This window comes from Brassica oleracea, chromosome C1, assembly GCF_000695525.1.
Source record: "Brassica oleracea var. oleracea cultivar TO1000 chromosome C1, BOL, whole genome shotgun sequence".
Taxonomy (NCBI): Eukaryota; Viridiplantae; Streptophyta; class Magnoliopsida; order Brassicales; family Brassicaceae; genus Brassica; species Brassica oleracea.
In genome coordinates, this window is record NC_027748.1 from 9,975,717 (window position 1) to 10,002,260 (window position 26,544).

The 26,544-nt window shown below is 37.4% G+C and overlaps 2 protein-coding genes and 1 non-coding gene across 3 annotated transcripts in view; 1 reads left to right on the forward strand and 2 right to left on the reverse strand.

Moving 5' to 3' along the window:
* Nucleotides 1-13,860: 13,860 nt before the first annotated feature.
* Nucleotides 13,861-13,933, forward strand: TRNAK-CUU. The gene has a single exon. It is a non-coding gene; the product is annotated as a tRNA-Lys (tRNA).
* A 29-nt stretch (nt 13,934-13,962) lies between these two features.
* Nucleotides 13,963-15,872, reverse strand: LOC106293269 (MATE efflux family protein DTX1-like). The gene has a single exon (XM_013728960.1). The coding sequence runs from the start codon at nt 15,618-15,620 to the stop codon at nt 14,076-14,078; it is 1,545 nt and encodes a 514-aa protein (XP_013584414.1). The 5' UTR covers nt 15,621-15,872; the 3' UTR covers nt 13,963-14,075.
* Nucleotides 15,873-25,149: 9,277 nt separating this feature from the next.
* Nucleotides 25,150-26,544, reverse strand: part of LOC106331015 — a 3,138-nt gene continuing 1,743 nt past the window's right edge. The window contains exons 6-8 of the mRNA XM_013769382.1: nt 26,023-26,468; nt 25,836-25,912; nt 25,150-25,249 (exon numbers count right to left, since the gene is read on the reverse strand). Coding sequence (XP_013624836.1) covers nt 25,150-25,249; nt 25,836-25,912; nt 26,023-26,468 — 623 coding nt within the window. The remainder of the gene's footprint in view (nt 25,250-25,835; nt 25,913-26,022; nt 26,469-26,544) is intronic.

A 26,544-nucleotide genomic window follows, 5' to 3' on the forward strand; every position in this document is an offset into this window, starting at 1 on the left:
ATTAAGTCGTCCGATAAGTCGTCCAGCTGGGAAGACTTTCCAGACGCCTTATTATAAGTCGTCTAATAAGTCGTCCAGATGGAAGACTTTCCAGACGACTTAATTAAGTCGTCCGATAAGTCGTCCAGCTGGGAAGACTTTCCAGACGCCTTATTATAAGTCGTCTAATAAGTCGTCCAGATGGAAGACTTTCCAGACGACTTAATTAAGTCGTCCGATAAGTCGTCCAGCTGGGAAGACTTTCCAGACGCCTTATTATAAGTCGTCTAATAAGTCGTCCAGATGGAAGACTTTCCAGACGACTTAATTAAGTCGTCCGATAAGTCGTCCAGCTGGGAAGACTTTCCAGACGCCTTATTATAAGTCGTCTAATAAGTCGTCCAGATGGAAGACTTTCCAGACGACTTAATTAAGTCGTCCGATAAGTCGTCCAGCTGGGAAGACTTTCCAGACGCCTTATTATAAGTCGTCTAATAAGTCGTCCAGATGGAAGACTTTCCAGACGACTTAATTAAGTCGTCCGATAAGTCGTCCAGCTGGGAAGACTTTCCAGACGCCTTATTATAAGTCGTCTAATAAGTCGTCCAGATGGAAGACTTTCCAGACGACTTAATTAAGTCGTCCGATAAGTCGTCCAGCTGGGAAGACTTTCCAGACGCCTTATTATAAGTCGTCTAATAAGTCGTCCAGATGGAAGACTTTCCAGACGACTTAATTAAGTCGTCCGATAAGTCGTCCAGCTGGGAAGACTTTCCAGACGCCTTATTATAAGTCGTCTAATAAGTCGTCCAGATGGAAGACTTTCCAGACGACTTAATTAAGTCGTCCGATAAGTCGTCCAGCTGGGAAGACTTTCCAGACGCCTTATTATAAGTCGTCTAATAAGTCGTCCAGATGGAAGACTTTCCAGACGACTTAATTAAGTCGTCCGATAAGTCGTCCAGCTGGGAAGACTTTCCAGACGCCTTATTATAAGTCGTCTAATAAGTCGTCCAGATGGAAGACTTTCCAGACGACTTAATTAAGTCGTCCGATAAGTCGTCCAGCTGGGAAGACTTTCCAGACGCCTTATTATAAGTCGTCTAATAAGTCGTCCAGATGGAAGACTTTCCAGACGACTTAATTAAGTCGTCCGATAAGTCGTCCAGCTGGGAAGACTTTCCAGACGCCTTATTATAAGTCGTCTAATAAGTCGTCCAGATGGAAGACTTTCCAGACGACTTAATTAAGTCGTCCGATAAGTCGTCCAGCTGGGAAGACTTTCCAGACGCCTTATTATAAGTCGTCTAATAAGTCGTCCAGATGGAAGACTTTCCAGACGACTTAATTAAGTCGTCCGATAAGTCGTCCAGCTGGGAAGACTTTCCAGACGCCTTATTATAAGTCGTCTAATAAGTCGTCCAGATGGAAGACTTTCCAGACGACTTAATTAAGTCGTCCGATAAGTCGTCCAGCTGGGAAGACTTTCCAGACGCCTTATTATAAGTCGTCTAATAAGTCGTCCAGATGGAAGACTTTCCAGACGACTTAATTAAGTCGTCCGATAAGTCGTCCAGCTGGGAAGACTTTCCAGACGCCTTATTATAAGTCGTCTAATAAGTCGTCCAGATGGAAGACTTTCCAGACGACTTAATTAAGTCGTCCGATAAGTCGTCCAGCTGGGAAGACTTTCCAGACGCCTTATTATAAGTCGTCTAATAAGTCGTCCAGATGGAAGACTTTCCAGACGACTTAATTAAGTCGTCCGATAAGTCGTCCAGCTGGGAAGACTTTCCAGACGCCTTATTATAAGTCGTCTAATAAGTCGTCCAGATGGAAGACTTTCCAGACGACTTAATTAAGTCGTCCGATAAGTCGTCCAGCTGGGAAGACTTTCCAGACGCCTTATTATAAGTCGTCTAATAAGTCGTCCAGATGGAAGACTTTCCAGACGACTTAATTAAGTCGTCCGATAAGTCGTCCAGCTGGGAAGACTTTCCAGACGCCTTATTATAAGTCGTCTAATAAGTCGTCCAGATGGAAGACTTTCCAGACGACTTAATTAAGTCGTCCGATAAGTCGTCCAGCTGGGAAGACTTTCCAGACGCCTTATTATAAGTCGTCTAATAAGTCGTCCAGATGGAAGACTTTCCAGACGACTTAATTAAGTCGTCCGATAAGTCGTCCAGCTGGGAAGACTTTCCAGACGCCTTATTATAAGTCGTCTAATAAGTCGTCCAGATGGAAGACTTTCCAGACGACTTAATTAAGTCGTCCGATAAGTCGTCCAGCTGGGAAGACTTTCCAGACGCCTTATTATAAGTCGTCTAATAAGTCGTCCAGATGGAAGACTTTCCAGACGACTTAATTAAGTCGTCCGATAAGTCGTCCAGCTGGGAAGACTTTCCAGACGCCTTATTATAAGTCGTCTAATAAGTCGTCCAGATGGAAGACTTTCCAGACGACTTAATTAAGTCGTCCGATAAGTCGTCCAGCTGGGAAGACTTTCCAGACGCCTTATTATAAGTCGTCTAATAAGTCGTCCAGATGGAAGACTTTCCAGACGACTTAATTAAGTCGTCCGATAAGTCGTCCAGCTGGGAAGACTTTCCAGACGCCTTATTATAAGTCGTCTAATAAGTCGTCCAGATGGAAGACTTTCCAGACGACTTAATTAAGTCGTCCGATAAGTCGTCCAGCTGGGAAGACTTTCCAGACGCCTTATTATAAGTCGTCTAATAAGTCGTCCAGATGGAAGACTTTCCAGACGACTTAATTAAGTCGTCCGATAAGTCGTCCAGCTGGGAAGACTTTCCAGACGCCTTATTATAAGTCGTCTAATAAGTCGTCCAGATGGAAGACTTTCCAGACGACTTAATTAAGTCGTCCGATAAGTCGTCCAGCTGGGAAGACTTTCCAGACGCCTTATTATAAGTCGTCTAATAAGTCGTCCAGATGGAAGACTTTCCAGACGACTTAATTAAGTCGTCCGATAAGTCGTCCAGCTGGGAAGACTTTCCAGACGCCTTATTATAAGTCGTCTAATAAGTCGTCCAGATGGAAGACTTTCCAGACGACTTAATTAAGTCGTCCGATAAGTCGTCCAGCTGGGAAGACTTTCCAGACGCCTTATTATAAGTCGTCTAATAAGTCGTCCAGATGGAAGACTTTCCAGACGACTTAATTAAGTCGTCCGATAAGTCGTCCAGCTGGGAAGACTTTCCAGACGCCTTATTATAAGTCGTCTAATAAGTCGTCCAGATGGAAGACTTTCCAGACGACTTAATTAAGTCGTCCGATAAGTCGTCCAGCTGGGAAGACTTTCCAGACGCCTTATTATAAGTCGTCTAATAAGTCGTCCAGATGGAAGACTTTCCAGACGACTTAATTAAGTCGTCCGATAAGTCGTCCAGCTGGGAAGACTTTCCAGACGCCTTATTATAAGTCGTCTAATAAGTCGTCCAGATGGAAGACTTTCCAGACGACTTAATTAAGTCGTCCGATAAGTCGTCCAGCTGGGAAGACTTTCCAGACGCCTTATTATAAGTCGTCTAATAAGTCGTCCAGATGGAAGACTTTCCAGACGACTTAATTAAGTCGTCCGATAAGTCGTCCAGCTGGGAAGACTTTCCAGACGCCTTATTATAAGTCGTCTAATAAGTCGTCCAGATGGAAGACTTTCCAGACGACTTAATTAAGTCGTCCGATAAGTCGTCCAGCTGGGAAGACTTTCCAGACGCCTTATTATAAGTCGTCTAATAAGTCGTCCAGATGGAAGACTTTCCAGACGACTTAATTAAGTCGTCCGATAAGTCGTCCAGCTGGGAAGACTTTCCAGACGCCTTATTATAAGTCGTCTAATAAGTCGTCCAGATGGAAGACTTTCCAGACGACTTAATTAAGTCGTCCGATAAGTCGTCCAGCTGGGAAGACTTTCCAGACGCCTTATTATAAGTCGTCTAATAAGTCGTCCAGATGGAAGACTTTCCAGACGACTTAATTAAGTCGTCCGATAAGTCGTCCAGCTGGGAAGACTTTCCAGACGCCTTATTATAAGTCGTCTAATAAGTCGTCCAGATGGAAGACTTTCCAGACGACTTAATTAAGTCGTCCGATAAGTCGTCCAGCTGGGAAGACTTTCCAGACGCCTTATTATAAGTCGTCTAATAAGTCGTCCAGATGGAAGACTTTCCAGACGACTTAATTAAGTCGTCCGATAAGTCGTCCAGCTGGGAAGACTTTCCAGACGCCTTATTATAAGTCGTCTAATAAGTCGTCCAGATGGAAGACTTTCCAGACGACTTAATTAAGTCGTCCGATAAGTCGTCCAGCTGGGAAGACTTTCCAGACGCCTTATTATAAGTCGTCTAATAAGTCGTCCAGATGGAAGACTTTCCAGACGACTTAATTAAGTCGTCCGATAAGTCGTCCAGCTGGGAAGACTTTCCAGACGCCTTATTATAAGTCGTCTAATAAGTCGTCCAGATGGAAGACTTTCCAGACGACTTAATTAAGTCGTCCGATAAGTCGTCCAGCTGGGAAGACTTTCCAGACGCCTTATTATAAGTCGTCTAATAAGTCGTCCAGATGGAAGACTTTCCAGACGACTTAATTAAGTCGTCCGATAAGTCGTCCAGCTGGGAAGACTTTCCAGACGCCTTATTATAAGTCGTCTAATAAGTCGTCCAGATGGAAGACTTTCCAGACGACTTAATTAAGTCGTCCGATAAGTCGTCCAGCTGGGAAGACTTTCCAGACGCCTTATTATAAGTCGTCTAATAAGTCGTCCAGATGGAAGACTTTCCAGACGACTTAATTAAGTCGTCCGATAAGTCGTCCAGCTGGGAAGACTTTCCAGACGCCTTATTATAAGTCGTCTAATAAGTCGTCCAGATGGAAGACTTTCCAGACGACTTAATTAAGTCGTCCGATAAGTCGTCCAGCTGGGAAGACTTTCCAGACGCCTTATTATAAGTCGTCTAATAAGTCGTCCAGATGGAAGACTTTCCAGACGACTTAATTAAGTCGTCCGATAAGTCGTCCAGCTGGGAAGACTTTCCAGACGCCTTATTATAAGTCGTCTAATAAGTCGTCCAGATGGAAGACTTTCCAGACGACTTAATTAAGTCGTCCGATAAGTCGTCCAGCTGGGAAGACTTTCCAGACGCCTTATTATAAGTCGTCTAATAAGTCGTCCAGATGGAAGACTTTCCAGACGACTTAATTAAGTCGTCCGATAAGTCGTCCAGCTGGGAAGACTTTCCAGACGCCTTATTATAAGTCGTCTAATAAGTCGTCCAGATGGAAGACTTTCCAGACGACTTAATTAAGTCGTCCGATAAGTCGTCCAGCTGGGAAGACTTTCCAGACGCCTTATTATAAGTCGTCTAATAAGTCGTCCAGATGGAAGACTTTCCAGACGACTTAATTAAGTCGTCCGATAAGTCGTCCAGCTGGGAAGACTTTCCAGACGCCTTATTATAAGTCGTCTAATAAGTCGTCCAGATGGAAGACTTTCCAGACGACTTAATTAAGTCGTCCGATAAGTCGTCCAGCTGGGAAGACTTTCCAGACGCCTTATTATAAGTCGTCTAATAAGTCGTCCAGATGGAAGACTTTCCAGACGACTTAATTAAGTCGTCCGATAAGTCGTCCAGCTGGGAAGACTTTCCAGACGCCTTATTATAAGTCGTCTAATAAGTCGTCCAGATGGAAGACTTTCCAGACGACTTAATTAAGTCGTCCGATAAGTCGTCCAGCTGGGAAGACTTTCCAGACGCCTTATTATAAGTCGTCTAATAAGTCGTCCAGATGGAAGACTTTCCAGACGACTTAATTAAGTCGTCCGATAAGTCGTCCAGCTGGGAAGACTTTCCAGACGCCTTATTATAAGTCGTCTAATAAGTCGTCCAGATGGAAGACTTTCCAGACGACTTAATTAAGTCGTCCGATAAGTCGTCCAGCTGGGAAGACTTTCCAGACGCCTTATTATAAGTCGTCTAATAAGTCGTCCAGATGGAAGACTTTCCAGACGACTTAATTAAGTCGTCCGATAAGTCGTCCAGCTGGGAAGACTTTCCAGACGCCTTATTATAAGTCGTCTAATAAGTCGTCCAGATGGAAGACTTTCCAGACGACTTAATTAAGTCGTCCGATAAGTCGTCCAGCTGGGAAGACTTTCCAGACGCCTTATTATAAGTCGTCTAATAAGTCGTCCAGATGGAAGACTTTCCAGACGACTTAATTAAGTCGTCCGATAAGTCGTCCAGCTGGGAAGACTTTCCAGACGCCTTATTATAAGTCGTCTAATAAGTCGTCCAGATGGAAGACTTTCCAGACGACTTAATTAAGTCGTCCGATAAGTCGTCCAGCTGGGAAGACTTTCCAGACGCCTTATTATAAGTCGTCTAATAAGTCGTCCAGATGGAAGACTTTCCAGACGACTTAATTAAGTCGTCCGATAAGTCGTCCAGCTGGGAAGACTTTCCAGACGCCTTATTATAAGTCGTCTAATAAGTCGTCCAGATGGAAGACTTTCCAGACGACTTAATTAAGTCGTCCGATAAGTCGTCCAGCTGGGAAGACTTTCCAGACGCCTTATTATAAGTCGTCTAATAAGTCGTCCAGATGGAAGACTTTCCAGACGACTTAATTAAGTCGTCCGATAAGTCGTCCAGCTGGGAAGACTTTCCAGACGCCTTATTATAAGTCGTCTAATAAGTCGTCCAGATGGAAGACTTTCCAGACGACTTAATTAAGTCGTCCGATAAGTCGTCCAGCTGGGAAGACTTTCCAGACGCCTTATTATAAGTCGTCTAATAAGTCGTCCAGATGGAAGACTTTCCAGACGACTTAATTAAGTCGTCCGATAAGTCGTCCAGCTGGGAAGACTTTCCAGACGCCTTATTATAAGTCGTCTAATAAGTCGTCCAGATGGAAGACTTTCCAGACGACTTAATTAAGTCGTCCGATAAGTCGTCCAGCTGGGAAGACTTTCCAGACGCCTTATTATAAGTCGTCTAATAAGTCGTCCAGATGGAAGACTTTCCAGACGACTTAATTAAGTCGTCCGATAAGTCGTCCAGCTGGGAAGACTTTCCAGACGCCTTATTATAAGTCGTCTAATAAGTCGTCCAGATGGAAGACTTTCCAGACGACTTAATTAAGTCGTCCGATAAGTCGTCCAGCTGGGAAGACTTTCCAGACGCCTTATTATAAGTCGTCTAATAAGTCGTCCAGATGGAAGACTTTCCAGACGACTTAATTAAGTCGTCCGATAAGTCGTCCAGCTGGGAAGACTTTCCAGACGCCTTATTATAAGTCGTCTAATAAGTCGTCCAGATGGAAGACTTTCCAGACGACTTAATTAAGTCGTCCGATAAGTCGTCCAGCTGGGAAGACTTTCCAGACGCCTTATTATAAGTCGTCTAATAAGTCGTCCAGATGGAAGACTTTCCAGACGACTTAATTAAGTCGTCCGATAAGTCGTCCAGCTGGGAAGACTTTCCAGACGCCTTATTATAAGTCGTCTAATAAGTCGTCCAGATGGAAGACTTTCCAGACGACTTAATTAAGTCGTCCGATAAGTCGTCCAGCTGGGAAGACTTTCCAGACGCCTTATTATAAGTCGTCTAATAAGTCGTCCAGATGGAAGACTTTCCAGACGACTTAATTAAGTCGTCCGATAAGTCGTCCAGCTGGGAAGACTTTCCAGACGCCTTATTATAAGTCGTCTAATAAGTCGTCCAGATGGAAGACTTTCCAGACGACTTAATTAAGTCGTCCGATAAGTCGTCCAGCTGGGAAGACTTTCCAGACGCCTTATTATAAGTCGTCTAATAAGTCGTCCAGATGGAAGACTTTCCAGACGACTTAATTAAGTCGTCCGATAAGTCGTCCAGCTGGGAAGACTTTCCAGACGCCTTATTATAAGTCGTCTAATAAGTCGTCCAGATGGAAGACTTTCCAGACGACTTAATTAAGTCGTCCGATAAGTCGTCCAGCTGGGAAGACTTTCCAGACGCCTTATTATAAGTCGTCTAATAAGTCGTCCAGATGGAAGACTTTCCAGACGACTTAATTAAGTCGTCCGATAAGTCGTCCAGCTGGGAAGACTTTCCAGACGCCTTATTATAAGTCGTCTAATAAGTCGTCCAGATGGAAGACTTTCCAGACGACTTAATTAAGTCGTCCGATAAGTCGTCCAGCTGGGAAGACTTTCCAGACGCCTTATTATAAGTCGTCTAATAAGTCGTCCAGATGGAAGACTTTCCAGACGACTTATAATAAGTCGTCTGCGCAGTCTTTTGGATTGAAGTAAATACCTGACTCAAGATAGCAGCTTTCATTGATCTGCGGCCTCTGCTGCCCTCGTAAGCCAGTATCGGTGGAGACGGACTGTCTGCTCTGGGACCACCAATACTAGCACCCAATTCCGGCATAGCTGTGTACGTCTAGACCTGAAGAACTTGTATAAACCCATCCACGGTGTAACAGCCAGCAATTTCTTTGTTCCACAAAGAGTCCATCAGCACCTTAAACGCGACTCTCCCCCATGGATAATTCTCAAACCGTTCTAAATCCATCACTAGCCTTGCCAGAGTAGATCGTGTAGCGGTTGAAAACTTTCTCCCTTCAATGAATCCAGTGAAGATGGAGAGGTACGCGAGCCGCTTGCGATCTTCCCTGGACCAATCCCCGCATCTCTTCAGTGCTGCTATTATCTGATCAGTAGTTGGCCCAGCTTCCAGATGAACTCCCAGCATCCCCCAGAAAGAAACCATCTCTGGGGTAACGTCACATTTTGGTGTCTCAAGGTCCTCGATGTACTCGCAGTTTAGACCAGTGAGGTTTTCAAACTCTAACAGTGAAAACCTCAAAGGTTCTGGACCAACGAGAGACCACATCTCATACTTCTTCTTAATGTCCAGCTTGAAACTGAGCATGTAGTGAACCAGCCTTGAAGCCCAACCAAATCCCTGCTCCTTGAACTTGATGAAAACTCCCAAACTCGACTCCTTGAGCTCTTCAAATTCGTCATCAGTAAGAGCTTTCCTAAGAGCAGTATGCAACTTGCTGTTATCCGTATGATACGAAATGCTATTGTGGGCTTCTGGTTCTTCCCCTGATGTGTATAACCTACGGGGGAGTTCTGGAATATCCATCCTTTTTGTCTGCAAAATAATCAAAGACAACAATATAAGTCCAGACGACTTAGTAGACGACTTAAATTACTTACAAGTCTTCCAGTCGCAGAAGGAGTTGGAGTACTCGTCATTGCGGTTATAGATCTGAAAAAATAAACGTGAAACGGTGAGAATGAGTAAATTGATAGAGACAACGTTTTATGTTCATCTTTTCCTCGAGATTGATGACTTAGCGGCGTTAGGGTTTACAGAGAAACGGCGCTAAGGTTTACAGAGAAGAAGCGGCGGCGCTAGGGTTTAGAAGAAGCGGCGGCGCTAGTGTTTAGAACGTTGGTGACCACGGTGGCGAGGGCGACGGTTTGTTCGGAAATAGTGGAATCGGCGGCGCTAGGGTTTAGAGGAATCGGCGCGGCTAGGGTTAGAAGAAGCTGCGGCGACAACGGTGAGAATGAAGTGAGATAGATAGCCGATGTTGAGAACGATGGTTTGTTCGGAAATCGTGGGAATTCGAAATCGCCTTTGAGAGAGAACTGTTAGGGTTTCTGAATTTCGCGAAAAATGAAACAAAAAAAATAAAAATCACCTTATATATTGGGTAAATAATCCGGTTAGCTTTAAAATTACATTGGTAAACTTTAAGGTTTGGTCCGGTTTAGACGACTTATTCTGGCTGATAATGTACAACAGACGACTTAATATTTAGTCGTCTGTTTTCAGACGACAAAATATTAAGTCGTCCTAGACCCTAAAATGAACCCCTAAACTAAAATGACTAGATTAACTAACTAACCACGTTATAAAATCAAATTATACTTAAATAGTGTTTACTATACACAGAAATGAACACGCATAAGTAATTTTAAAAATTTTCAAAAACGGTTTTAATGCTTTCCAAAATCTAACCCTAAGAACACATACAATACTACAACATATGTTGATGAAACATAAACTAAAGAATATCATGACTCACTACTTTCACTCATCTATGCTGAAAACAATTGAAATTTGTTATATCTTAATTTATACCTCCTAAGACATATGTTAATTACATAATTCCCATTTTTCACTTATCAAAATATTTTTTACAAAATTTTTAAATTATGTTTAAGACTAACTGTCCAGACGACTATCAGTTAAGTCGTCTGGACGACTTATTTTCAAGTCGTCTAAACAGACGACTTTCAGTTAAGTCGTCTGGACGACTTATTTTCAAGTCGTCTAAACAGACGACTTTCAGTTAAGTCGTCTGGACGACTTATTTTCAAGTCGTCTAAACAGACGACTTTCAGTTAAGTCGTCTGGACGACTTATTTTCAAGTCGTCTAAACAGACGACTTTCAGTTAAGTCGTCTGGACGACTTATTTTCAAGTCGTCTAAACAGACGACTTTCAGTTAAGTCGTCTGGACGACTTATTTTCAAGTCGTCTAAACAGACGACTTTCAGTTAAGTCGTCTGGACGACTTATTTTCAAGTCGTCTAAACAGACGACTTTCAGTTAAGTCGTCTGGACGACTTATTTTCAAGTCGTCTAAACAGACGACTTTCAGTTAAGTCGTCTGGACGACTTATTTTCAAGTCGTCTAAACAGACGACTTGCGAGGGGTAGAAACGTAAAAAAAAAATCCGTTTTTTTGTTTGGTCACAAGGGGATATTTGTAATTTCAATAGCCTTTTAGGTTACTTTTGCCTTTGATCCAAGTTGGAGTATTGTTTTGGGTTTGACTCCAAGTTTTGAGTCACACTTGGCAATTCTCCCTAACTATAATACGACCTAGGCTAAGAAAAATATCACTTACACATTATCTATACTATCATTAAGCTATAAACTATATTAAACGATAGATTATGTTCTACATCTAGTAACGAATATGATTTAAAATGATCCAGTAACAAATATGATTTTAAAATAGAATAATAAGAATTGATCATAACTTGTCAAAGTTACATTTTTTAAAAAAAATGTATCTAATTACAAAACTTGAAATAGTTGTATTATTCAAATTAATAAATTAATGACTCAGTTAGAAACTAATAATAAATTAATAAATAGCTAAAACCTAATAAAAGATGATAAATTAGCAAAATTAACGTAAATCATGGAGAACATAACAAATAAAAAAAATTAAAATAATTTTATATCTAGTTACAAAGTGGATAGTTATATCATTTAAATTAATAAATTAATGAACTCTGCTAAAAACTAATAATAAATTAATGATTAATCTAAAACCTAATAAAAGCATGATAAATAAGCAAAATCAAAATAATTATATATCTAATTACATATTTTATAGTTGTATTACTTAAATTAATAAATTATTGACTCAACTAAAAACTATTAATAAAACTATTTATAAATTAATGATTCAGGTTACACTTAATTAAAACATGACAAATAATCAAAATTACCTAAAATCATGAAAATTATGACAAATAAGTTAAATCACTTCATAAATAATTGTATAGAATATAGATAATCAGAAAATAAAATATTACATATTCTACATATTTACTATTCCAATCTTAAAGGGATGCTCCAATCAATTAAAGGCATGTTTGATTTACGACCAGCTTACTGGTAAAATAATGATGCCGTTTTTGTTATTATTTAAATATCTATAACATTTTGCCATTTATGTTATGTATTTGAATTTCTCCGCTAATTTAGGTGTAAGATAAATAAAATGTATTCACTAATTGTTAGTTACGTTAAAAGATTTTCATTAATTTATTTTGTCACTTATCATGCTATTTTCACCTTTTTACGCTTCCGCCGTTGTACTAGTATAGTATTTGTATTTTTATTTTTAAATTCAAATATATATCAAAAAGAAAGAGTCCAATTCAAAACCGACTTTTGACATTTGACAAAATAATGATATTATCTAGTGCATGTGCTAACTAAAACTCTATAAATTAATTAATAAACGTTGACAAAAGCTAGTAAAATCAAAGGTAATGCTAACTCGAATGACCCGAGTGCGTCTCTACCACCAATACATCGATCTGTATAACGATAAATGTGGTCGTACAGGTAAAATGATGACAAATTTACCGGTAAATTAACTTATCCCTCCATTTTTTAATATAAGTTATTTTAGAAAAAAATTTATGTTCAAATTATATTACGTTTTCGGTTTTCTATGTAAAATTTATTAACATTTAATATTATATAACCAATATTAATATACTTTCTATTTTATTATTAGTTGATTTATGGTTAGATAAATAATTAATGATATTTTTGTTTAGAAAATATAAAAAATTAATGATTTCTTAATCCATGTGCACAGTTATATTAAAAAACGGAGATAGTACTAAATACTCGAGAAACAACCTCCTCGATGAATGTTAAGCTTTAAACCCCTACATTGAATTTGATCGCACCATACTCTATATGTGTTTCCAGTTCACATGGCACTCACAAGATGCTGTTTTTAGTTTATTTGTCTACCAAAACACCAAGAATCATACGGTTGTACTCCAATAATTTTGTTGTATTGGTAAATGTATTTATTTAGTTTGGTAAAATTTCGTTCTTTCCAATCAACAAAAACATTATTTGAAATAGTTGAAGAAATAGTTCTCGTGATAAACTGATAAATGATAATCAATGAAGTCAAAACCACTTACCTATTTGTTCGGTGCTATCTTTAAGTTAATAACTTAATATATTTCATTTTATCTGAATTAACTGTATTAAACACGTATACATGAAAACATTTTTCACTATAATGTTTTGTCCATTTCCAAATGTCCACATATTTATCTCACTGAATTAATTAACTGGTTGAGAGTGCTAAATTTAATGTAACGATAAAAAATAAGTTATGTATGCAATTCAAATATCTATTTGGAAATATAACTTACTTCAACATTATTATTTTTAACAAAGTTAGTGCACAAAAATAATTTTTTTTTCCTTAAAAGTTATCTAAAATATTTCTATAAATGTCAACTTTATTTAACCTGAAGTCTACTTTTATCGTAATTAACAAAATGGATAATAGTTTTAGTTCTCCAATTTTCCTGAGTTCATTATGTTACTCAATTGTCATATATTTTCTTGAGAATTCTTTAGACAATAATTTTGATATTTAAATGAACCATACTCGACTCTTTTCTAATTACTCTTTATTTTAATTCTTGAAATCAATAAATCTAGGTTTAGCTAGGATATTAGTACTTTAGAGTTGAATATAAATCTCAAATTTTAGGAATATGTAATTTCTTTAAAATCTTGAATTCTTGAGTTTTACTCTTTCCAAAATTGATAGAAAAACTTGTAAACGTGTTAAAGGAGGTCTGGTTAGGTTTCTCACTTGGGCTGTAACCAGAGAATATTAAATGGGCCTCCAAAAATGATAGAAAATTGACGCTTATTGAATGAGAAAGTCACCTGATATGAAACAATAACGTTTTGTTGTTCTTCATCCTGCTCCTTGGTCTATTCATTTTTTTTTTCTCTTTTATCCACACGAAACACACAAAAAAGGCAGATTATTCTACTGTGTGGTTTCAGCCAAATGGTATCATGCTTGACAGAGTTGTGTGAAGATTCCTAAAAGGCACTTTGATTCTTTATATGTCGATCAAAAAATCGAAACCAGGTTTAGTTTCACTTAATCCTACTTGTATGTATAGCTTAGAATATGATTCCTCTGGGAGAGCAATCTTGACCTGTGAAGGTGATTTAGATTAGTTGATTGAACATATTTATGCATAACCACCAAGCCCGTCTAGCTCAGTTGGTCGAACGCAAGGCTCTTAACCTTCTGGTCGTGGGTTTGAGTCCCACGGTGGGCGTTTCTTTTTTATCTTTACTCGACATAACCTTTTGTTTCTCAAATGAAATCCTTAAATTCAAAGTTTACATACAATTGCTCAAACTAGATCTCTACCCAGAAGATACATGTAATAGTGTCTCCTTGAACTTATTATAACATATTTAAGACATCATGCATGCTACTTCTCTCACATTTGTTATCCTATCTTGTCTTGAATCTTGTGGAGTCTCTTCTTCCTCTGTGTTACACGTTAGAATCTTTGCTTTACCCGCCTCTTTCTCCCAATCAATCCTTGCAATAAAGATGAGCAATATCAATAAACAGACGAAGGCTCCAACCAAAAAACCTAACAAGAACCCTTCAACCCCTAGTTTAGCTTTAAACGCCAAACTCGTCCCCAGGGGCAAAGCCAATAGGTAGAACCCACCAAGATTCGCATACATTCCAAGCGACGGCTTTGCTGTTGCACGAACAATATCTCCACAAACGAATAACGGGAAGCATATAACTTCAAAGACCGCCATTATCAACATCAAATTCTTCACACTGTTTATGATCATTACGTCATGGCGAGCGTACAAAGACCCCCAAACACCTCTACATGCTATCATCACTAAACCTCCAATGCATCCCGAGACAACAGCCACAGCTAGCGTAGTGTAAGCTGCTCTATAAGCTCCTTTGGGATTATTTGCGCCGAGCTCATTAGACACTCGTGTAGCCACGCACGTGCCGAAAGAGAGCGTCACAGCGTAAAGCAAGTAATCGAAGTTGAAAACTATGATCAAAGCCGATACAGATTCCACCGGGTTTGGTAACCTCCCGGCTAATAGGACCAAGATCTCGTAGCACCACCACTCGAGGCACACGGTGAGACAACACGGTCCACTAAGCTTGAGTAGCTTAAGCCAGTCTTGAGCATCTTGGTCCAACCATCCACCTTCTTTCCATTTGTTCTCTTTTAATCCCTCAGAGACTAGCACATAACCGGTTAAAAGAATCACGACTATAAGATCGGTTATCCAAACCGCCATTGCAACTCCTTCTATTCCCTTTGCTCTAGAGAGGAATATGTTGATGGGGATGTGTAGAGAAGTGGCTGCAGCTGTGGTGTACATGATGGGGAGTGTAACGCCTTGTGAGCTTAGATAAGCCTTAAGGGGACAGAGCAAAGAGAGTACTGGCAAATCAGGAAGGAGGTAAATGAGATATCTCTTGGCTATGAAGGAGATTTCTTCTTTCAGACCAAAGGCAATAAGGATCTTGTGAACATTGAACCATAATAGAGATATGGGGATAGAGATCAAGAGAAGCAAGAGCACTGCCATCAAAAGGGTTTTATGGAGAAGCTTAAAATTCTTGGCTCCAAAAGCTTGGCCACAAATAGGTTCCATTGTTGCTGAAATTCCATATAAAACAGCAAAGCCAGTAACGTTTGCAAAGGAAAAACCTAATGAACCTCCGGCTAGGTTAACCTTACCTTGATGTCCAAGAAAGACAGATGTAGTGGTTATCTTACCGAACCACAACAAGTTCATAACCACCAACGGTAAACCAATTCTCATTTGAAGCTTGAGCTCATGAACAATGCTCTGCGTCAAGGTTTTTGATCTACACCCTTCATGTACTTTCGGTTCAGAAGTCTTTGAAGAACATCCTTCACAGACTTCTGGATCAAATGACTCTAACTTTGATGTTTTTGACATTTTTTTGGATATACCAAAAGGACAATTTGGAGAGAGGGAAGCTAATAACTGAACTAAAAGAGGTAAAGAACTTAAAGAAGTGTCAGCTAATTTTTTGGCCTGGTTTTTAGAGTTGCATAGAGAACTGGTAGGTGAGAAATAGTTATATGGTTGCGTGGAGGATTAAGCATGCTTTGCGTGAGAGGCAGCAACTCAATGAAGAGATTTTCTGGAGGATAAGTTTTGTAACGGGGGCAGAAGCAAACGTGGAACAACTTGGTTGGTTTCCTATACTTCTCAGTGCATTGAATGATGAATCCATATTAGAGTCCCATTTGCACTTTTTGTTTGTTTTCCTCTACTTTTAGTTTTTTTTTTTAAATATGCATTTATAAGATTTATATATTTATACTCCTTCTATTTCATATTAAGCACCATTTAAGTTTTTAAAATATATTTTATTATAAGTCTTCGTTTTACATTTTCAAAGCAAATATTAAATATATTTTCAGTTTTTACGATTACTTTAAGCTCATTAATTAACAAAATCAAGCAAATTAATGTATTAAATAGGAAAAAAACAGAAGAATAATTATTTTTAATATGTGTGCAAAAATCTTAAACGACACTTACTACGAAACAAATGGAATACTAATCTTCTTTAAGATTTTCTAAACCTAATCCTGAAATTCTATGGTAATCAACATATAGATATATTGCATGAGTTGATCTTTGATTAATATTGATAGAAATTGACAAAAGATCAGATCGATCTCACTAATACTACTCCATCCGTTTCACAAAGAGTGTCACTTAAACACTTTTTACATATGAAAAAAAGATTGAAATATATTTATGTTTTCATTAATTAAATCTGTTTAACAATAATAGTTTAGATAAATATATTTATTAAATCAATGATGTTAAAAATTAATATTCAGCTGAAAGTAAGTATATAATGTATTAAAATTCTAAAATGACATTTTTATGTAACAAGAAAAAATGGTAAAGTGACGCTCTTTGAAAAATAAAGTGAGTATAATTTCTATATAACCTATAAGTTTAATAAAATAAATGAGCACAAAAATAAAAATAAAAGACAAAGGAATAAATTAATTTATTGAGAAGACAATAGACAAAATATTGGAAAGAGGATATGTGCCCTTGGCTTTCTATTTTCCTTTTCGTAAAAGCAACAGATAATTGCACAATGCATAGTTGTCCAATGAAAACATCAATAATTTAACTAATATACAAAAAAAATTATGGATAGTATTCACCTTTTATTTTGGTGCTTTTCAAAAAGAGGTTCGATTGGTAAGATATTTGGTGAGGTGATAAGAATTTTCGTTGTTTATACTTTAAGCTAGAGTACAACAGACTGAATTTGGTTTGTTCAAAAACCTAAACTAACTATCCTAATTAACTCTCAGTAGTTTGTCAAGATTCATATATTTGATCATGCCATTTTAATTATTTAGGATCATTTTAGAAATTTATATGTAATTTTGAGTATCTTTCTTTTCTAAAAAAAAATAAAATAAATTTGAGTATCTTTCTAACATATATTTCCAAAATTTAAATGAGATTTTTACTTCTAGAGACACTTTCTCACATATCAATTACACTACAGGACACTTACCACTTTAGACACACTTTTCCTTGTAAAAATGACTCTTATGACCCTAGACTAAAGAAAAAAAGAACATTTTGCTTTCTTCCCATCACACAAATCTCTCTCCTCTTTTTATTTTATTTTATTGTTTTTCTTATTACACCTTATGTTTTCATTTACTTTTATCTCAAATTCTAAAATATATTAAAGAAAAATAATTATCATAATAGATTCTATATAAAATTCTCTATCTTTTAAGATCCATTTTCATATATATATTAAAGTGTAAACAAAATTAAATGTGGACGTGGACACCAAAACGTGGATAATAGAATTATAGATTAGATGTGGACATCAACAAATTAGAGTTGTCTTATCCATTGGAGCTCGGTCACAGCTGTCTTATCGGAGATCAAGAGCTAGTTATGTTGGACTGGATGTGGTCACCGGGGAAGTCTCCAGCAGATCGGTGTACATAAGATCGAAAGATAAAACCGTTAGAGAGTTGGAACCATAACTCGTGCTCACCACTCCAATCTGGCACCGTTCTTCTTCTTCACTGTGCCGAGCTTGGGATTTCAAACTTTGTCGTTCTCTGTTCAAACTCATCAAGAAGATATGATCTCACATCTCTTATACATAAATTATTATATTATAAGTTAAAAAACCTTGGTGATTAGCAGATGAAAAATCATCCACAAAAATTTGTTCACATTATAGAAAAATAGTGTCCACATGAATTCATATCTATATTTATATCATCCACATTTCTGAGTCCACATTTCTAATGGTCCGCATTTCTTTGTTCACATTTTCACTAATCCACATTTTTAATTTTTTAATTTTCTTATTCGTCTACATATTTTGCGTACATATCAAATTTTTTTAGGATTTCAAATTTGTAATAGTAGAAGTAAACCGTCATACATATTCTTTGCATTTCTTTGATTCATATATTCACAAGTTACTTGTCATCCACAATTCGTCACAACTTGTCATCCATAATTTGTCGTCCACAACTCGCCATTTTCCATAAGGACAAATTTGTCAAAAGTACACATAGGTCCCACCAGAAAGTGCCTCACAAGTGGAAAGTGACTCTCAATGTAAAGGAAAGACAAAAAGTGTCTTTATGTGTAATCAACTCAATTTAAATTGTTCAAATGAATAGGTCATATATAGCCCCAGGCAGCGACCATACATGTAAGTTTAAACTTACTAGTGTTGTTTCTCTTTTTAAAAGCAAATCATCACTTTTATAGTTTCTTCGACTGGAGTTATCATAGACAGTGGTGAAGCCAGTGTGCACTGAGGGGGTCAATTGACCCATGTCCATTTTTGCAAAAAAAAAAAAAATTACTTGTATTTCTAGAAATATCTGATGAATTGACCGCTGCAAGAATATATTTGTTATCAAATTGACCCTCCTAAATAAAATTCTGCCTCTGATCATATATATATATATATCTTTTTATCAAGGCTAAATAGGATTACTAATAAGACGATTGTTACATAAAGAGCACAAAGTACGTGAAAATGGAATCTGGTACTATGATCTTAAGAGTTGATCAACATATTACTCTTGGAAACAAATATGACCGGTTCTAGGCAAAATCTGATGAAACATTTTTATAGAATTTTTAATTTTTTAAAAAAATATGGATATAGATCCTTAAATTTGTAAAACGCCCTCGAAAACATTTTATTATTAAAGTTCTTATTAAGTCGCTTAGAGCATTAGCCGTGGAGGTTTCTCACACAGCTTCTTCCCACAAAAATAACAAAGAAAAATCAAAAAGGAAAAGAGAGATGATAGAATTAACAGAGACGTCCCGTTAGAAAGAAGCGTTTGAGTATTGGGAAGAAACTGTTATTCTAGATGTCATATAGAGATTAGTCCATCTCCTTTTACTTTTAAAATTTATTTCTGTTATTCCATAATATTAATATAATATTGATGAGGTACTTTTAGTAGAGAATCTATCACTAATGATGTTCTTGCGGCCTCGAGCTCTTTCTGGAAAAAAAAAAATGTCGCTTACGGCCTCCAAAATCTCAGGATGGGACCCTTCGTGCACGAGTGAAACTTCAATTGAAACATTTCCTCAAAAGGATAATTATGAAAGTTGAAAAGGACAATTAAGAAATAATGATTGTTTCTGATACGTTTATAGTATTATTCGTGGATGCAGATGACAAATCAATAAACTGGTCTAAAATCTATTGGACTACAAGTGCCCATTCTTTTGTCCGACCCACACAATTTTCTTGAGTATTTCGACGGATCAAGAAAATGTGATGCCATTGGAAAAAATGAAAGGAAATTATGTTATGGTTTTTTTTTTTTTTTTGGACAAGGAATTATGTTATGGTTATCCATTTCGTTTTTCGGAAATATGTTTTTGAAAATATGAGTAAAGAATGAGTAATGATTAAAGAATGTATCTTCAGATAAGGACTATATCTGGGAAAACAAAACTTGATTAGAAAAAAAAAATTTACACCATAAGCCAGTTTTAAGTTTATTATTACACAATTGGACAGTTTATGCTACCAAGACAGTTTCCACTAACAGTTTCTCTTTATTTTAAACGGACTAGTCAGTTTATAACTAAAGTGAATCCCATATATCTTCTTCTTCGTTTATTTCTCTTGAGTTCTTTATTTTTCTTTTTGTAAAAAGAATGTTGTTTTTCCAAAATATTTTTTTCAGAAAATATATTTATAATCAATATCTTTATTATCCAAACTATCTTTTGAGATATGTCAAACTATATCTCTGATGGTGGTATAATCATGATATATACAAGCTTTCTCGTTCAATGGATACACATCTGCCTCGAACTCTAAAACGTGATTCAAAGTTGTGGCACTGGTTCTGAAGCTCCGGAATTGTCATCGGTTTGCTCCTTTTTTTCACAGTCACCACCTGTGAGAAGCTCGAAAGCAACAATGGCCAACTTTGGCATTTTTAAAAATGTGGTCCCTCATCTTTTGTATAATTTGTTTTTGACCCAATATTTTTATTTGTGAAGAAGTCTCTTATATTTTTCTCTCAAACTTCCAAGCTTTTGTTTTGTTATGGTTAAGAGTATCAACATTACAAACATAGAAAAAACAGAGTAACATTTGGGGGTTGGCTGAGCAGATGTGTATACACTAAAACAAATACGTACACAACAACGATTGTACACATGTCACACATATAACAAAGTTATTGTAAAAAAAAAATATCAACACCTATACTATTAATAAAATAAGTATTATTCACGAACATGAAAACCAATCCGTTCACGTAAACCACACATCCATGATCCACGTCCTTATCTACAAAGTTTTTTTTTCTTTTTTCACTTGTCTCACATGTACACTAAAATTATGTACACACGCAATATCTTTGTGTACACAAACATGTTGTACAGAAAATAAAACATAAATGCAATACAACTATTATTTTTCAAAGTCTTAGCTATAAATTTGCATTTATGTTTTATTTTGTGCACATCATGTTTGTGTACATCAAAAATATTGCGTGTGTACATAATTTTAGTGTACATGTGTACAATCGTTCCTTTAGTAATATACAATGTACACATGTTAAAATGTACTCATATACACATATTATTTTTGTGCCTGTATAATCATGTTGTGAAATTATATGGTGTTAATCTATTATTGTACAAGTAATTTGTGTACATATGAATCATTGTACATGTGGATACTGGATAATAAAAAAATTGTGTACGTTGTATAGTGTACACCTCAAATGACTTTAAAATAAACATTTTCATATGCATTTGCATACTAATCTTCAAAAAGTTGGGATTATATTGCACATTTAGAAGTGTGGAGCCAAACTGAAAAGCAACAGCGCAAATCTAACTTTTAGGGCTAAATTGTAAATAGTTGAAACCTAAAGGACCAGTCCTGCATATACAAGAACCTTGGTTTAAGAATAGGTCCCATCGAGGTTTGATAGACCCCCGGTTTGGTTCGCCGACGGTTGGCAAGGAGGCGAGGGCACGGAGGAAAGTACAACGGAGCTTGACGAGCCACCGAATTGAAGACGTTGAGGAAGATGAGACGCAAAGGCGCGAGAGTGACCACCTGGTGACGATGGATTGTAGACTCACCGCAAAGTAGGAGATCGGAAACAGAGTCAGAGACTGAGCCGGCGGCGGTGCTTGTCGTAGGATGAAGGTCAAGGTGGAGAAGAAGAAGATCGAAGTGGAGAAGAAGAAAGTTGTGCTCCAAAATAAGATTATTATCAAGTTTAATCCTCTTTTAGGTCCACCAATAATAAGAAACTCTTTGTGTTCCAAAGAAAAAAAAAAGAAAATAATTAACATGGTAGGACCATTTAGTTAGATAAATAACTTTAGTTATAATGGTTTGGTTTCTAGTTACAAAAAACTACCCCACTAGCGGAAACTGCCTTATCGTATAAATTAAACTTGGAAATTGCCCTAGAGTGTAAATGACTCTTAGAAAAATACATGTCTTCATATAAAATTGTTGCTTGGCAGAACTAAGACAAATGTTGTCTGGATACAATCTGATGAGCCAATAGAGGAGAAGAGAGAGAGAGAGAGAGACTTTTAAAAATATTTAATTGAATTTGACCCTTGACGAGCTCCTGAAAAGTTGGACGCTTAACTTATATTTATTGCACATACCAATATTTAGGGCCCGACTAGTTTAAACGCAGCCGTTGCGGTTGCAGTTGCGGATGCGTGTGGTTGCGGTTTCAAGCGTTATTAAGCGTTTTGTATGACTAGTACAACACTTGAAAATTGTTGCGTTTGCGGGATATTTATGACTGGTTGATTATAAGATATTTCAGCGGTTTAATAATAAATTATTCATATTAACATATTATAACATTAAAAATATATAAAAAACATACTATTGTAATAAAATATAATACTTATCAGTATAATATGATTAATAAAAATATTATGTTTATTTATAAAAATTTAAATTAGTTGAAAGTTATAATTTTAATAAAATTTATTTCGAAGATTTATATTAAAAAAATTTCAAAAAATTTTATTTTGTTTTATATATGTGTATATCTTTATATATGTGTGTATATAAATGTTTAAAAATTCTAATAAATATTTAGTTTAAAGTTTTTATAAAGTAAATTATGATATTGTTTGTGAATTTTAATTAATATATAAAATAGGTATATATTTTTATTTATAATATTTTAATTTTAAAATTTTAATTTTAAAATATTTTGAAAATAATTTTATATTTAGTTTTTCACATGCAACCGCCCGCAACCGCAAACGCTAGCTGGAACCAGCTTTTGATTTTAATAGGTTCAGAGCGGTTCAGAGCGATTTATAGCGGTTTGTATGATTGTTTCGAAACGCTGTCTACCGCTACCAACCGTCAAAGCTGCGTTTGCGGATCGTAGCAGAAAAACCAGTCATGCTCTTAGTAGTTTTTAGTTTAAGCTTTTAATTATTGCACATACCAATATTTAGTAGTTTTTAGTTTATTGCACATGAATCTAGTAAATGCTTTGCTGTGAAAAAAAAAAATAGTTTAAGCTTTTAAGGTCGCTGTTGTTTATAATGCAAGATTCCATTCAGACAAATTCAACATTTAGTTAAAAATCAATATTTCTTTCAAAATCATACATCTGAATTATAGGTTATGTTATGTTAGATTAAAAACTGATGTAAAAGTATAAAGTAAGTATGTACAACAATAACTCTTTCTTCGAGCGATGATATAGCTAGGCGACTAGAGTTTGCTTTCACCACAGTCGTTAGACAAGAATTTTTTCATTTTTTTCTCTTTTTTCTTTATGCCTTAACTCTTGCGATGTTTGTTTGGGTTTGAATCCGATGTAATCTTTCTTTCGTCCAAATCTAGATTCGCCACCTCTTAATATTCTTCCAGATATGCTCGTCATAGTCTCATCTCTCGATTCTCCAGCTCCTCCTGATCCACCAGAACCTCCATACCCACCATACGTGTCCCCTTCTCTATGTTCCCTCCCTCTTTGTTTCTGCCACATCTCCTTCTAAGTCTCAGTTCGACAACTTAGCTTTGGTTCAGCTGTCGTGTCATTTGGTGTGTTCCTTTACTTCTTGGTGCAGCCTTCAAACCTGTCTCATTTTCCAGTTGGAGCTATGGTTTTCTTCCGTATGAACCTCCTCCTCTCACTTCGTCAAGCTTTCAGCAAGTACCGTTTCTGTTTCTTTTTGGAACGAGTCATATTTAGGTTCACCTTACCTTGCCTTAGGTATTAATTTTGTCGTCATGGACCCTTTACCTCTTCATGAGGATATTGCATTCATGTGAGTATCCCGTTACCTCAGTGTGAGGGCGTTACAAACTCTTCGATTTTCAGTAAGAATCTCATGTTACCTTGATATGAAGATGTTACACAGTGTTATCCATCTCTATTACCTCAGTATGAGGTTTTTATTAGGACATGTGTCTTATTGGTTCTGGTTATTATCGTTTCACGCTTGTTTATTTGGTGGAAGAGCTTCTTTTCACAACTCGGAAATTTGACAAGGTGGAGCTTTGTCGCCTCTAATTTTATGGCTGTGACTTTTCCAGTCGGCCATGTTAGAAAAGTTCTAACTTGTTTGATATACTTTCTCCGTTTCATAATATATGATGTTTTGGTTTAGTGCACAAAGATTAAGAAATTCACATTTTTCTAAAAAATAATTTTAAAGATATATTTTCAAAATCATTCAACCTAAAAGGCACTTCGATTATTTATATGTCAATCAAAAAATTAAAACCAGGTTTAGTTTCACTTAATCCTACTTGTATGTATAGCTTAGAATAAGATTCCTCCGGGAAAGCAATCTTGACCTGTGAAGGTTCTTTGATTAGTTCACAGAACAATATTTATGCTTAACCATCAAGCCCGTCTAGCTCAGTTGGTCGTGGGTTTGAGCCACACGGTGGGCGTTTTTTTTTATCTTTGGTCGACATAACCTTTTGTTTCTCAAATGAAATCTTTACATTCAAACTTTACACACAATTGGTAACGCCCCGACCCGCCCACGTCTAATAGGCCACCCGCCCGCTCTCTCGGCCCGTAGGCCCCATCACGTCTGACGGTCGGTCCGTTAATTTTCTAAGATTCAAAATCATTGTTAATTGACCCTGGCACCCTGCAGTCACCACCCGACTTTTCTCTGTGCTTTGGCCTCACTCGCACGGTATCGCGAATCACTACCCGATAGGTCACCCATCATTTCACTACTCCAGCTCAAGCACGCTTAACTCTGGAATTCTAAACGGATGTGTGACGGAAAAGGTAAGTCAACTTTGGTGACAAAGGTAGCCAAATCAATTCTCTTAAGCATTTTTATATATCACAACTCGAGATGTTACAATTCACCCCCTCTCAAAGAACGCAACGTCCTCGTTGCGCCCCACGATAGGTCTCAAGACGTCTCTCAGGTCAGAACCGAGATGGCTAACCAGCTTTGATACCACTTGTAACCCCTCGACCCGCCCACGACTAATGGGCCACCCACGTCCGCTCTCTCGGCCCGTGGGCCACATCCCATCTGACAGTCGGTCCATTAATTTTCCAAGGCTTGGAATCATTGTTTACTGACCCTGCAATCACCACCCGACCTTTCTCGGTGCTTTGGTCTCACTCGCACGGTATCGCGAATCACTTTCCGATAGGTCACTCATCCTTTCACTACTCTAGTCCAAGCACGCTTAACTCTGGAGTTCTAAACGGATGTGTGACGGAAAAGGTAATCAACTTTGGTGACATAGGTAGGCAAATCAATTCTCTTAAGCCTTTTTCATATATCACAACTTAGGATGTTACACAATTTCTCGAAACTAGATCTCTACCAAGAAGATACATGTAATAGTGTCTCCTTGAACTTATTATAATATATTTAAGACATCATGCTACTTCTCTCACATTTGTTATGAGATCCTATCTTGTCTTGAATCTTGTGGAGTCTCTTCTTCCTCTGTGTGAGACGTTAGAACCTTTGCTTTACCCGTCTCGTTCTCCCAATCAATCCTTGCAATAAAGATGAGCAATATCAACAAACAGACGAATGTTGTAATAACCCTCACGAGCAGATAGAATTTTGGTCGAGAAAAATTTCACTCGACCAATTTAGAGTTGGTTCGACCACAATTAAAAATAAAAATCGACCCGGTGATTAATGTCTCGACGGGACTGTCTTGTGGTCGATAGACCTTCCCTTGATAGTTCTGACCGAGTGTTAATTAAAATGGATGATTTTTATTTAAGCTGGACGATTTTATCCGAAAGCAAGACGAGATTCGACGGACGGGAAACGTTTGGTCGAAAACTGCCCGAAAAGACTGTTCAGCTGCTTGGTCGGTCATGTGCGATGCACATGATTTTCACCTGCTTTCTTCCTTCCTGACCTGAACATGTGACTTACACCTTCCTGCTTGCTTGCTACATTAAAGTCATGTGAGTTGCACACCTGTTTAAAGTTTCTTTATGGGAAGGAAATGACATTACTTCATGGGAAGGAAAGTGTGATTCAGCTCACTACATGTCTCATACTGATCTGAAACTTTTGTCTTTTCTTGCTGACTCTTCTCCTGCTGTTTCCCCTGACATTTATTACCTTGCTTCTTCCTGGTCGAGCTCATTCATCTCAGAAACAAGAAAGAAAAATTCAGAGAGAAAGAAAGAGAGTAACATCTGTGAGAAAAATACATGAAAAATTCAGAAAAAAATAAGAGAAGAGAAGTGAGCTTGGACGACCCTTTCTCAGCCACTAATAAACCTTCACAATCATCCCTAACATATACACTATCATCATCCATATCATCACCCATATCATCAACTTCTTGGACAGGTAAAGGAGCACCACCTAAATCCTCTTCTGTTTCCAACTCATGATAACCTCTAGGTGGTGCTCTCATAACAACATACCAATTTGAAGCATCATCCTCCCTAGAGTAGAAAACCTGTTTCGCTTGAGAAGGTAGAATGAATGGATCTTTCAAATAGGCTGCTTTGTTCATATGAAGGTTAACAAGAGTGAAGCCATCTTCTTCCTTCACACCATTCGCTGTGTTTGCCCAGTTGCATCTAAAGAGTGGCACTTTGAACATGTGATAGTCGATGACCAAAATCTCCTTTATCACTCCATAGTATGTAATCATATCCGCGACCTGTCTCATATCTCTTGCACTTGATCTACACATGCTAAAGGCTTCATATGTTACTCCACTGTTTTGTGTCTTCAGCATGACTGCATCAGTATGAAACCGTTGGCCATTGATGATGAATCTTTTATGTGCTAAAGCAACATTTCTTGGTCCAAATGC

Excerpts from the sequence above, each read along its gene's own strand:
- LOC106293269 (XM_013728960.1), bottom strand. The coding sequence starts at position 15,620 with ATGTCAAAAACATCAAAGTTAGAGTCATTTGATCCAGAAGTCTGTGAA.